Genomic DNA, 14,337 nt, shown 5'->3' with positions numbered 1-14,337 from the left:
GTAGAGAAATTCATAGAGACTGTAGAATAGAGGTTACCAGGACCTGGGAGGGAGGGGAGCATGAGGAGTTGTTTCCATTTCCATAATGGACCTGGAACATAGAAATGCTGACCAGACTTGGACTCAGAACATTTAAATTCTGAAAGTATGAGGTAATTTTGCTCAGGAAAAAACATACATTTGTAACATATGGGGTGGCTGAATAATGCCTCTTCAAAAATATCAAGGTCCTAATTCCCAGAAGCTTTGAGTGTTATATTGCAAAAGAGATTTTACAGATGTGATTAAGGTAACAATCTTGAGATGGGGAGATTATCCTGGATTATCCAAGTTGGTCCTAAGTATATGCAAATGACCTTCTAAGCAGGAGGCAGAGGGAGATTTGACTGCGGAAGAGAAGAAGGTGATGTGATAGAGAAAATGTGTTCTCTTTCTGGGTCCACAAGGGGGCGTAGTTTCTAGGGCAAGAACTTCCCAGAGCCATGCCCCCTCCCATCTCTCTCCATCTTGGAGATTTAACAGTTTATGTTTGAATTTCATGGATGGGAAGAAACTAAGGGTCAATCACTCCAGTGGAAGTTCTAAGGAACTTCTTTCATTGGCCCAGGGTCTTAGAGAAGGTAGGGGTTCCTCCCAGGTTAAAAGTCCCCTTCTTCCACACCCCTTTGGGCTCCATGTTTTGGATCCCCTTCCACCCTGGTGGAAGCCATCTTTCTCTCTCATGGATTTCCCCTCTGGAGTCCCCTTCCACACTCTTTGTGGAAGTTTTCTCTCTTCTCCTCCTTTTTTTTTCTCTTTTCTCTACCGAAATAAAATCACCTTTCTGCAACACTTCTTGGGACTGGTATTTACAAGCTTAACGTGCACCTGCAGTGGTCCCCTCTCTCATTCTTGAGATAGTGGAGACTAAGAACCTACAACATTTTCTCAGGGGAGCAGTGCCTCCCTCCCACACCCCCAAAAAAAGCCTGGTTATGTGATGATGATGAAAGCAAAGAGATAAAAGTTAATATGATGCAGAGACACAAGCTAAGGAGTTAGGACCGCCTCTATGATCTGGAAAAGGCAAGGGAATTGATTAACACTTATAACCTCCAGAAGGAGGTGTCCCTGCCAGCATGTTGGTTTTAGCCCCATAAATCCTATTCTGAACTCTGTCATAAATATAACACATTGTGTTGCATTAAGTCATAATATTTGTCATAATTTGTTTTAATGACAATAGGAAACTAACACATCATAGACATAAAAATTATCTTGAAAATTTAAAGTTAACATTTAAATTTGCAACTCAACCTAGCAACACCTTGTGATGAAAAGCAAGTTAGAAAACCAAATTTTCGCTGATAGCCACAAAATTTAATTTAGCAGAATATCTGAAAGCTCCTCAGAGGGTACTTAGAATAAAAAGCAATGATGCTGAGGGCTTTTCAAAAATCCTTTGGAAAGCTTTGTAGAAGTAAGGGAAGAATACCAGAGGAGACATTTTTCAAAGAAGACTTTTTATTTTAAAAATAAAATCATAAAAGTGGTTTTTTATGAAATAATTTGTCTTCATTTAAGAAATTGTTGCCTTTAAAGAGATATCTTGGCACTAATGATTGGCATTGGGTGATTTTAATTCTGAGATGTCTGTTATCATAAAGGAAATTATGAGACCAAAGGATTGAGCTTCTAATTTTCTGTAAGAATACAGAAGAGGAGGAGGGTAAAAATGTTAAGATGAGCTTAAGTAACACACAGATACTGGATAACCAGATGCCTTTTATGCTAATGTAGATCACAATGTTTGTGTTTGACTTAAATGTTTTTCTACTGATAAGAAAGATTTGAAATGAACAATGGGTCTAATCAACAATATTTCTTGGGGGTGCATTTCCACTGATGCCAGCCACAAGGACAAATCTTAAAATCAACATTTTTCAGTATCTTTAAGTGTTTCTCTTTATAACCTGCCCTATGGGCATAAAACGGGATTTCTTTCTGAGAAAGATACTTTTCAAGATAATGAAAAACTTGTGACATCTTCCCTTGGCTTCTGTATTTGGGGATAGTATAACCCATTCTCAGCTCACAGGACTGTTCCATCACAACCCAAGAGACAAGCTCCCCCTCTGGACCTAGCACACCAAATCCTAGAAAATCCTGGAGGCAGCGTTCAATATATTTCAAGCTTCTCTCATTTTTCCCATAGGCCCAGTGTTCATTTATAAGACCTGCATGTGAAGTGTCTAAGAACATGTTTGAAAAGTTTCCTTTCCTGTGAAGAAAAAAAAAATTGCATTTATTCAGCCAATATTTACCAAACACTGGAATTGCAAAAAAATAAATATAACACCATTCCTTTTCTTGAAGATCCTACAGCCTAGAGGAGACAATAGATGCATAAAAACTACCTTTTCTATTTCTGCTTCAAAATGTTTCTAAATAATTGATGGGGGAGCACTATGTGTTTTATGGTATATTTCATAACAGAGAGATAGTATGATATATTACAGAACATCTCAAAATGTCTCATCAAGTACCCTAAGGAAAAAAATGAAGACACGTCCCTAAAAGACTGAGGATATAGACCAGAAAAGCCCTCCACATGGCTGAATTTACATGAAACCATGTGTATTTTGAGTTCTGCTCCACAAAATCTGTAAATACACAAGATAGTATTTCATTCAACAGATATTCCAATAAAACATATTTTACAGGGAGATGAGAACAATGCTGATCTTACATCTTCATGTGTCCCTAAGTCCATCATCACATACCTTTAGGGAATTACCAAAAATGCAGTTTAAGAATCTGCAATATAGGAAAAAGAATACTAAATTTTTGGTGCTGACCATTGGGATTTTAATCCTGATTATTTTATTTTGGAAAAGTTATGTGAGACTCAGTTTTCTTGTTTGTAAAATTATAGTAATATTCTCTGTAAATACGGGGATGATGGAAGAGAGATCTCCAGGAAGTTTGCCTCTCTTCAGGGAGGAAGAGTTTTGAGAAGTTTGTCAGTTTCAGAGTCGCTTCACTTTTGCCAGTGGGCAAGTCACTGAACACTAAGTTTTCTATAGGTGATGCTTTGTTTTTGCTCTCTTCCATGTGTGGCCTGATCCTGGGCTTGCTTCCTGAAGGATCTCAAGTACCCTTTCCTTCACCCCGTCCTGTGGATAGCCGAACCTAGAAAGGAAGATATCGGTATATCCATGTAGGAGTTGAAGAATCACCTTAGGGCAGGTACTTCATACCAAATTTCCAGAGTTATACTACTAAATATTATTTAATCCCCATTTATCATTTTCTCTGTGTATATGTTCCTCTTAATAGCCTCATGGGAACACTGGTGGGGCAAAGCAGGATTTGAACAGTGTTTACTTTTCTGGCTAACTCAAATGTATCTGTGAGTGTGTGTTTAGATTTTATTTAGTTTTTCAATTAGTAATACAATTATAAAGCATAAATGGTTTATTAGAGGAAAGAAAATCTCTCTTCTTTCTCTGATCTCCTGTTACCCATTTACTTTCTTTATAAGTGACCAGTAATGCCAATATATTTTGCACAACTTTCCAGTTATTCTACACAACTTTAGGTGTGTACATACATTTGTTTACTGACACAAGTGGTAGCATACCATATACATTGTTCTGTCCACCTTATTTTTTAACTTAGCAATTTGTTTTGGAAATCTTTTCTAATCTGTCATGTAGAGCTGCTTCATTCTTTTTAATTGCTGCATAGTATCCTAATATTTCAGTGTACCATAATAAATGTATCAATTTTCCCATTACTGTATGTTTAGGTTGTTTCATAAGTTATGATATCACACATTAAATTCATGAAAGTCTTGCTATCCAGTTTGGTAATACCATTCATTTAATATGCATATTCTTTGGCTCAACAATTTCAATTCTAGTAATTCATCTTTCAGAAATATTTATACAACTGTGCAATGATCTATTTATGATGATATTCATTGCAGAAGTTGCAGTAAAGTACGTGTACATGTTGTGAAGATAAATAAATAAAATAACTCATGTAGAGCACTAAAAGCATGCATATTAGTGTCAAGAATATTTACATCTGGCAGAGGAACCCAAGTGGACAGATTCTATTTTTTAATGTATACACTTATGTACTTTCTATAAGCATGTAGCATTTTGTAAGACATAAATAGTTTCAGTAAACATTTTCCAGGGCCCCCATGATGTCCATTCCCCTCTCAGAAGGACCCTTGTGAGCCCTAAGTGAGATAATATGCATAAAGATCTTGTCTAATGAAGTTTCTGCACATGCTCAGCATACAGTCGGCAGCATAACTCCCTTTCTTTACCCATGCAATTGTGTAACCGATCATAATTTAGTTTCAAGTCCTACATTTCCAAGTACAAACTTTGCGGCAACTTAATAATTCTATCAAGGAATTTGGGAAGCAAAAAGTAAAATCTTACTTGTTATTGTCATCCACTTTATGCATTTCAAATAACTCCATATTGTAATTACTTGAAGTTTTGTGTTTCTTTGATAACTCTGGCATGAGGAGCATGTTTTTCATGTAATCTACCTGCACTGATTTTGAAGTTGCAACCTTTCTTACTGCTTCATCCAGGCCCTCCTGGCAACCTGGAAAGAGGAGAAAGACAAGTACTGCTTTATCCCTTCCATATCAGCTAAAACTAACGCATGGGTCTTTTCCTTTTAACTCAGACTAGTTACCTTGAATCTGGAAAGTTTGCTCCCAATTGATAACCTGGGAGCAGGACAAGACCTCCTCCAACTTGTCAGTAGCTTTGGTGAAGATCTGATAAGTGTTGGTATAATGATCCTGGTCATCTTTCATCTCCTGATATAACAAATATCAATCATATTTACATAGCACTACAATTTGTGAAATGTTCTTGTATAGGTCTAGAATGCTAAAGATTCAATTGTTTAAAACATTTTCTGTTTTTCTGAGATAGGTGTAGAAAATGGCCTTGGGTCCCTTCAAGAATAACTCACTGTTGATACACTGAAGATAGTTTCTTTCTTTTAGGGCACTAAAGTGAGCTACCCTTGAGAGAGTGAATAAATAGTTCCATTGTCTAGAAGGGGAAGTGTACCCAAAATGGTATATGTTAAAGATTTTTTTTTTTTTTTTTTGAGACGGAGTCTCGCTCTGTCACCCAGGCTGGAGTGCAGTGGCATGATCTAGGCTCACTGCAACCTCCGCCTCCCTGGAGCAATTCTCCTGTCTCAGCCTCCCGAGTAGCTGGGACTAGAGGCACCTGCCACCACGCCTGGCCAATTTTTGTATTTTTAGTAGAGACAGGGTTTCACCATAGTGGTCAGGTTCGTCTCCAATTCCTGACCTCAGGTGATCCGCCCACCTTAGTCTCCCAAAGTGCTGAGATTACAAGCATGAGCCACTGCGCCCGGCATGTTAAGGATTTAAAAGAGAAGGTGCCTAAGGTATGGAAATAAATATAAAGAACAGGTTTGGCCAGGATGTGGGTTTTTGATGAGGTGACACCTGAGTTAATCCTGACCCAGCACTCTGGTGCTGGCTCAGTGATTGTCTCTTGGCGTGCAATTGAATAGATAAACTTTTGGAAAGAACCATCATTCCAGAGTTAGTGTAGTACCTAGAATAGACAGCTCAGTCTGCCTCCACATGCCTGCCTACCCTCTGCATTGACACTTCCCCTTGGGAGTCCTTGCAGGTAAAAACACTTCTTAATCATTTTCATCCATAGAAATCTAGGTTGAGATATCTTGATGGAAAAGGTTGACTGAACGGAATCCTAATTTTATTTACACATCCTGGATTATTGATTACTGGATCTAAGTTCAAGCCTTATCTCTGCCCTATCTCCTCTTCCAAACAGCCCTTCCAAAACCTGCATAGATCAACAGTACTAAGGTTCTTCTCATCACCCCTCAATATCAGTTCCCTCATTGCCACACAGAGAACGTCTAGAGAGTGACTGCCCTGATATTCAGTAGCTATTGCTCCTACCTGTTTCTGAGGCCGAGTAATGACCATCTGGTAATCTGGCCAGGCATCTACCAGTACCTCCATTTTGAATGGGTTTTTATGTTTTATGTTAAAAAGGGCACCATATACCTATAATGCAACAGAACAAAACAGGAGGAGATCAGTTTTTCTCCATTATAGAGTCTTTTATGTGGCATGGGAAATAAGGACAAGAGGTCTAGGAGGACTTAGGATGGGGCCAGTGCTTCCAGGATGGCTTGTTGGACTACTCATTGAGTTATGCTGCAAGAGGTCCTAATAAGCCATTGCAAAAATCCAAGTTAATACATGAATCATTAGGAATTGGTTTCCCTGACATTCATTTATTTTTTTTAATTAATGCCATTTTCTCAATTTCTTCTTTCTTTATTTCATAACATACTATTTATTTGACATCTATTATGCATCAGGTCCGTGTTAAGCATGAAAAACTCAAAGGTGGATATGATATGGCCACAACCTTAAAGTTAAGTTTAGAAGAATACAGAGTATATAGTTTAACCATCATAGAACACACAGTCTGAGAGATATTTGTATGTGGTGGTATAGGATCCCAAGGAAGAAAAGCACTACCTGTCTAGGGAGTGATGGGGAGACTTACATAAGAAGTCATATCTGAACTGGTCTTGATAAATAAGTAATGTATTTTTCTGGTAAATAGAGAATGAGAGCAAGTTATTACAAGTAGGAGAAAAAGCACGAGTGAAATGATTAAGAATATGGCAGATTATATCATGCCTACTGAACTGTGAGGGGCTCAATAGTTGTAGCATGTGGTATATGGCAGGAGAATGTAGAAAGGCAAAATAGAAGAGGCCAGAGAATTGTGTGTTAAACCCTGTAATCCAATTAAGCCTTGGAGATGGACTCTGCAAATTTGCTATGGCAAATTTTTTAAAAAGGGAGGGATATGATCCTATATGTATTATATAGCTGACTCTCATCACCAAATTGTAGCTAGATTGTTAAGATTGGAGACAGGAGATATTTAAATTTCCTAGAAGAGATGAGGAAGTACAACAGAAACAGCAGAAGGATAAATTTAAAAATGATTAAAAGGAAGCAAAGTAGGTGATTGACTGGATATAGATATTAAGATCATCTTTGAACAGATTCTGACTTAGACTTGCATTCCCATCTCTTCAGTAAGGTTCTGAACCCTAAATCTGTTCTCCTCTCAACTCAGCCCTCTCTCCTTTGATCTCCTTCTACTTCCTTACCTTTGTAGATTCAGGGATGTTCTTTTTCAAGGATTTATACAGAATCTCCAGAATCAGAGAGTTTTGAAGCACAAACATCTTATATAGCACTTCAGCTTCCTTTTCTCAACAAGATGCTCTAAGGAAATAAACACATGAACAAAAATACTACAATAGGTGTCCAGAAAGAAGAGGAAGGAGAAATCACCAGGGACATCATACACTGTTAGCAGTGACGGGGTTTAAAAATTATCCAGTCCAAACCTTTCAGTTTACAAATGAGAAACTAAAGCCCAGGGATGCAACTAGACCTCAGGGATTCTTGGTAATCTCCATAAAATTCCACTTTAAAAGTACCATAATGTATCTGGTAAAATAAATCTCCCATGCCCATTTGTTTCAAATCAGGTCAAGAATATAGAGAGTGAATGCCTTCAGCTGTCCAGATGCAAATGTCCAGCTGCCCCTCTGGAGAGCACCTCCACCTCCAGGCATTGAAACACTTGCTCTAATGTTGCCATAGCATGGGTACTATTTTCAGCTATCATAAAAGAATGTAATCATCTGGGAAAAAACTTGCAGACTATATTGTGTGTAGTCCTTTTTCTCCTAAGGGGAAAAAAAAACCATAGGAAGAAAAAATTGTTGATTAGGGGTGATACCATCAAGCAGAAGTTGGCAAGATCTAGGTGTTGGAATTATGCATTATCAACCTTAAAAATAGAGCAAACTCTTTTATTCAGTAAGTCTGCATCTATAAAGTCATCTCAAGGAATTAATAATAGATACGTTTTAAAATGTAAAAATTAAAAAATTTAGTGAAATATGATACTGTATATTAGATATAATACAAAATTCATCATGAAGAAATGATCAAGTTAATGATGGTATATCCAAATAATAGATTACCAGGCAGCTATCAAAATGATGTTTTTGACGAGTGTTTCATGATGTAGGAAAACATCTATATCATGAAGTTAGGAAAATATATGATGTAATCCCAAATTAATAATATAAAGATGTATACATAAATGGTTATCTGTGTATATATGCATGTGCATATACCCACCTGAAAGTCTTTCTGAAACAAAGTGGTATATAAATAAGATATACATATGAACTTTTAAACTTTCTTCCAGCCATATACACATGGCTGACAATATATATAATTATATAATATATATTTAGATTATTTATCTGACCTCTCATATGATATTTGAAGGCAATATGTAAGAATGGCCATATTTTCTAAAAACCAACTAATACAAAAATTTCTCCACCATTTTGATGGCTTGCAAGGAAGCCATTAATATTTTTTGCAATCCCAGAAAACTCAGCACATATGATACCTATGTATGCATGTATATATGCAAGTATATAGCCAGAATCAATACAAAAGGAAGAACAGTGGTTAACAACATGGGCTTTGGAATCAAACAAACCAAAACTCCACCACTGGCTCCTCTTCTGGCTATCTGGGTCACCTTAGGTAAGTCAAATTATTTGAGTCTCTGACTCAGTTGCATTATCTACAAAATTGGGATAGCAATATTTACTTTGTAGGTAATGAGGATTTCATTACCACAAAAGGTATGTGAAGTGTTTAGCACAGTGGTAAATTGTGTATATACAAGGTTCTGAAGGAAATTTTAAAGACCTTTAAATTCAATGAAGGTGACCATTTCACCAGACAGAAATGTAATTGAAGAAAACTGCAACTTCAAAGATAGACCATATGTAACTTGCTTGAATAAATTTATTGACACAAAATAGACATTTGGAGGCAAACTGCAGATCTAGAACAAGCCACTGTGTTTCTGTCACTGTCTAGAATGATGGATGCATTAACCAAATGGTACAGAATTCTGCCCATTCTGCAGGCTTTGGTAGCATATTTCCCCAGAGGAGAGTAATCTCCTTGGTAAGTGGTACCATGTCTTATTCTTCTTTATTACTCAAGCATCAAGCACAGCACTTAGCATAGTGTAAGCATTAATAAACTTTTGTTCAGTGAATGAACAAAAAGAATCAGTGAAGGGTAGAAGTGGGGTTTTTAGAACATTTTTCTTCAAAGACTGAACATCAAGTCTCTTTGCTCCAGGCTTAGTCAAGTTTATGAGAAAAATGTGGCTGCTAACAGAAACTTTCAAAGCAGAAGAAAATGCCCAATAGTAGGGGTATTTGCGATAAAAATTAGGTATATAACCTGTAGGAGATACACAAAAATGTGGATTAAATAAAGGTTGTAAATGGGCTGTTGCCACTACAAATAGCACATGCTATTCCACCCCCTTCCTTTTCACAGTCTGCTTCCCCCTATGGCAGGGCCCTGGTTTAGCTCCCATCAATGAGAGACACCTAGTTTCAACTCTCTCCAAGGTGCCAAGGCAGTAGAATCTTTATGGCTCAACCTAATTCAACAGTCCAATATCATATAATATATTCTTCAATACATTATAATGGAGGATTATAAGAGAGTTACTATTGGATCAGATATTGTTTAACAAAATCAGAAAGGAAGAGGATCCAGTAGGAGAGATAGAAAAAGTGGATAGAAAAACAATGTGAAAAACAAGAGAAGGATCTTAGAAGTCAAAATAGGAGAAACTTTCAAGGAAATAGTGACCAAAGCAGCCAAAGGCTGCTGAGAAGCTAAAAGAGATGAATACTAAAAATGGCAGTGCATTTTGGAGTTAGGAGTTGATTACAGCTAGTGCTCGACTTATGACCACGATTGGTTCCAACAGACTGGTCGTAACACGATTTGGTCGTAAGTTGAGTAGGCTATATGTACAGTACTGTGAAATGGTGTTATAAAAATATTTAAGTCATATTTTATCATAATTTTCTTTCATTATTGTTATATATCATAATTTTCTTTGTTCATTTTATGCCATTTGTATCATCTCTACACCATTTTGTTTCTTATTTTTACATTCATCAGGTTTAAGTAAAACACTGCATTACCAGTAGTAAAGGTTGACCTGAATGCTTATTATGAAAGCATTCTTGTCAAATCTCATTTTTAAAAAGCCACCTTAACTTGTGGTAAAGGCGCAGCCTTGTGTAAAACTGTGGAATATTCACAGATCACTGAACCACGGTGGTCTATGGTTTGAAGTGAAAAACCACGGCACATGATGAGTTTTGAAAAGCAGGGAGTATGAATTATGTTAAGTCTTAGGGTTAAAAAGGACTAGTTGCCAGGTATTTATTTATTATCATTGTAAATAGAAAAGTAAATCATCACAATTTTATGTGACTTTCCATGGGATACAAATATGTAGCATTCATCATAAAAGATGTCATCTGGATATCTTGTTCAAATATAATTTAAACTTAGTATGTTCTAATATTGTTAAAGATATAGGGATATATACCACTCACATTTTAGTAAGAAAGGCAAGAAAATGACTAATAATGATATGATATAGCATATATGTTTATTGTCCCGCACTGTCATACACCCAGCTGGGCAACGTTTGTGCTGCCAGACGCGGAGCAGTCGTGGCTAGCGATTGTGGTCATAAAGTCAAATGGTCATAAGTTGCATAGGTCGTAAGTTGATCAATGCCTGTACTGACTTAGTAAGAGAAGTGGATGGGAGAAGAAACCAAGTTATGGGGGTTGGAGACTTAATGAAATGTGAGGAAGTGAAGGTAACTTTTATAAAGAGCTTGATCGGGAAAGGAAGAAGAACACTAGAGTATCAAGGGGAAGAAGAGAGATACAAAAACTCAAAGAAAGGCATTTCTCTTATTAGATGAGAGTTAAGCACACCTATACTAACTACAAGAGGTGAGATGTAAGTAAGTGATAGGCCAATGTGTATAATAGGACATAGAAAGGTAACAGAAATTCATTGACCCTATATACAAAATTCCAACCACTATTACAGCTTCTTTATGTTGATTAATTCATTTAATCATCAACCATAATTCTAAGCATAGTTGTTAAAATTAGTTTTGGACAGGAAGAATACCTCTTCCAGTGAGAAGTCAGAGAAAATTTTAGAATGGATGTAGGTACAGGTGTATGTATGTAGGTATACAGCAGGTCCTCAAATAATGTCATTTTGTTCAATGTCTTTTCATTATAATGTTGAAGAGAAAAATAATCAATTCCTGTCTGGACCACTGTCTATGTTCAGTTTGCATGTTCTCCTCATGTCTGTGTGGATTTTGTCTGGATAATCCTGTTTCCTCTCACATCTCAAAAATGTGTATCTTAGTTAATTAGTATGTATAAATTGTCCCAGGATAAGTGAGTGTGTGTGTTTGTGTGTGTGTGCCCTGTGATGAAAGGGTGTCCAGTCCTCCAGTTCAGGGTGGATTCCTACCTTGTGCTCTGAGCTACCAGGATAGGCTTCAGTCACTTGCACCCCTGAACCAGAATAAGCCAGGTGAAAAGTGAATGAATAAATGAAACATTCATAATAAAACAAAAGTTCATAAAGTCTGTGATAATCATACAAATACATAACAATAAACAATGCTGTGCAAAAGGACTCAGCAAGCCCACCACATATGTGATTGATTTTTAACTTCATAGAGGCAAGAGGTGCTCCTTACAATGTTTGCTTTGCAAACATTTATTTCTCAGTTTAACCCACCACCACTGTGGTCACCATCACACACTGACTCACCAAAAAATCAGTAAATAGTTACCTTACTTGTTTTTATTAATATTTCTTAAATGTATATACAGTTTACATGTATTTCAAAGTTTTATATTAGAAGTGTTTGAGGCCTTCATTTATAAGTTTGGTGATGTTTTTGTGATCAGAAATATGCTGTGGTAACTTAATTCTTGTTTATAATAATCAGCTTATCGTAAAATTGGTTTTATTATATGTTGTTTCATTTGAACTTCCAGTTTCCAAGAACCTATCGACAATGTTAAGTGAGAACTTACTGTATATAAAAATACACAGGGTTAGAAAAAAAGAGCAGAAAGAGTTGGTGAGTTATTTTTGAATAGCTATATCCTAGAAGAGGTAAAATTTCTTCCTATTCCCCAAATCAGTTTTTAGAAGTCAATGAGTGAGGAAGTATGCCAAGAAAGTGTGGAGGAAAAGAAGTAGGATTTTATGGGAATGAATGGCTTTTGATGTTAATGGGAGAAAAAGTAGACTAGAGTTAGCAAGGACTGGCAAGCATGCCTAGGATTGTGTAAAGATGAAAACTACGATTTGGAAGTGTTACTCAATAATATATTGAGTTCAGCTCCCTGAGAGTAGAAGCAGAGAAAACAGATTAAAACAAACCAAGATTGGGTTTTTCAGGGCTGGAGTAGCAAAAAAGGATAAGGGACAAGTCACTTGAGAATATATAACTGAGAGATTGAAACTGACAAACTGTCACATCTAGGAGAAAGAAGAAAAAAAGTAAAGTAGGTTGGAGACTAATAAAGTGAGAAAATATAGGCAAAGCAATGGATGAAAGTACTTGTTGAAGTCAAAGAATAGCAATGGTAATAGACAGGAGAAATTGTACTTACAAATGGGAGACTGGGGTCAGATATTAGACTATTAGAGGTTAAGATTTCAGAGGTATTCCAAGGTAGATCAGTCTGGGATGTATGGTTGTTGGATTCAACTCCAAGCCAACAAAGTAGGAGCCAAGAAGGGAATGGGAGTCTCAGGCATCACAGGCATGAACGGGATGTAACAGAAGTTTGTTGGAGAGAAAAATTACGGTGTCAAGTGCCAAATGTTTTAATGAATGGAGAGAAATTTGGCAGAGGACAACAGAAAAGCATTGATTCCAGCCACATGACACAGAAGGAAGAAGGAAGATTTTTCTATGCAAACAAACAAGTAATACTTTAGAAGCGAAATTGGAGGCAAGGAGAACACTGATTTTTTTATCCCATAATATTGCTATGGAGATCTAGAGGGTGTCAGGGAAAGATATAAGCATATGGATAATTTACAATTCAAGGAAAACATTTGAACATTTCACAAATTCAAAAGGATACACACCAGCTATTTCTAAAGTATTTTTCAGCTTCAGGTACCTAAAAGGTTTTGAGGAATTTGTTCTCAACATTGAGACCCTGGTGCATGCTCCTTCCAAAGGTTTGCAGGGGGAAAGAAATAAATTAACAAATACAAATGAGTTAGAGCAAGAATCGTAATTAATTGAAGTGCTGAGGGAAAAAAAAAGACTGTTCTAAGCAATTCTGCTTACCTGAAGTTTCTTCGTAGACCTGTAGGCACACCACCTGCTGCACTTTCTCAGTATGTCAAGGGAAAGGTTTCTGTAGCTAACACTCTGTGGACTCAGACACACTAAACTTCAACTGACTCATGTTGTCACTCCTTAGCATAAAGCTTCAAGAAGTTATGGGTTCCTGTAGACCAAACCAGACGTTCTGTCCATTGACAGGAAGTCAGGGGTTTTGTGGTCCAGAGGAGGACTGAGAATGTGTTCTGCATTGAGTGTCTTCTACAATGATAAGAAGTTGTACACCAGAAACCTTGGATTTATACATAACCACTTACAGCTGAATGGCTATTCTAGAACATATTAAGTCAGTTTTACATAGCACAGCTGCAGCCTTATTTGAATGATGACAGTAGAGCAAACAAAGATTTGGAAATTTTGGTTTCAATGCAAAATACTTTGCCTAATACTTTCAAACATTTGTGGCTTGGAAAAAGCCAAGAATGCCTCAAGGAAGTTACTATAATAATGAGAACTGGGCTTCATATACCTTGTCCTCTGGTTGTCTAAAGTGGAGGAATAGGGAGGGGAATTATAAATGTAAGAAGAAAAAGCAATTACTGGAGAAAAGATTAGGAGGGACTGGAATTAGCTTTGTAGAGAAACAGAGACAAAAATTGTTTTTCAATGTATATTCCTCACACCATGTACTTCAAGATCAACTGGGCTTGCTTGTTAACAATACAAGAACTTTTTCAGATCAGGTAAAACAGAGGCTCTTAGAGTGCCTGACAATGTGTATCTTATAAAAAGCTATCTAAAAGAGTCTGCTCTACATTAACATTTTGGAGACATTTAGATTGAAAAATGTGCAAACAAGTTATAAAATTTTTATGCTGGGTGCAGTGGATCACACCTGTAATACCATCTATTTGGGAGGCTGAAGCAGGAAGATCGCTTGAGGGCA

General features: G+C 36.8%; 1 protein-coding gene across 2 annotated transcripts; it reads right to left on the bottom strand.

Moving 5' to 3' along the window:
• Positions 1–1,491: 1,491 nt before the first annotated feature.
• GLYATL2 (glycine-N-acyltransferase like 2) lies at positions 1,492–13,744 on the bottom strand. 2 transcript variants are annotated; one of them, XM_017498910.2, is made up of 6 exons: positions 13,395–13,744; positions 7,225–7,342; positions 5,987–6,094; positions 4,705–4,831; positions 4,440–4,611; positions 1,492–2,260 (listed from the first exon to the last, which is right to left on the bottom strand). In XM_017498910.2, exons 2-6 carry the CDS (start codon positions 7,300–7,302, stop codon positions 1,852–1,854), a joined length of 894 nt encoding a protein of 297 aa, XP_017354399.1. In that variant the 5' UTR covers positions 7,303–7,342; positions 13,395–13,744; the 3' UTR covers positions 1,492–1,851. The 2 variants fall into 2 exon arrangements, with proteins under 2 accessions (XP_017354399.1, XP_037583961.1); XM_037728033.1 differs by lacking the exon at positions 5,987–6,094 and having other exon boundaries at positions 13,395–13,708.
• Positions 13,745–14,337: the final 593 nt, after the last annotated feature.

This window comes from Cebus imitator, unplaced genomic scaffold, assembly GCF_001604975.1.
Source record: "Cebus imitator isolate Cc_AM_T3 unplaced genomic scaffold, Cebus_imitator-1.0 Scaffold253, whole genome shotgun sequence".
NCBI lineage: Eukaryota > Metazoa > Chordata > Mammalia > Primates > Cebidae > Cebus > Cebus imitator.
This window is presented reverse-complemented; position numbering and strand designations above follow the sequence as displayed.

Bases quoted from the DNA above. Each gene is read 5' to 3' on its own strand.
- GLYATL2 (XM_017498910.2), bottom strand. From the start codon at position 7,302: ATGTTTGTGCTTCAAAACTCTCTGATTCTGGAGATTCTGTATAAATCC. The intron at 4,832-5,986 runs GTAGGAGCAATA...TTGTTATATCAG, and splicing joins TTACTCGGCCTCAGAAACAG to GAGATGAAAGATGACCAGGA. The intron at 4,612-4,704 runs GTAACTAGTCTG...TCCTCTTTCCAG, and splicing joins GCAAACTTTCCAGATTCAAG to GTTGCCAGGAGGGCCTGGAT.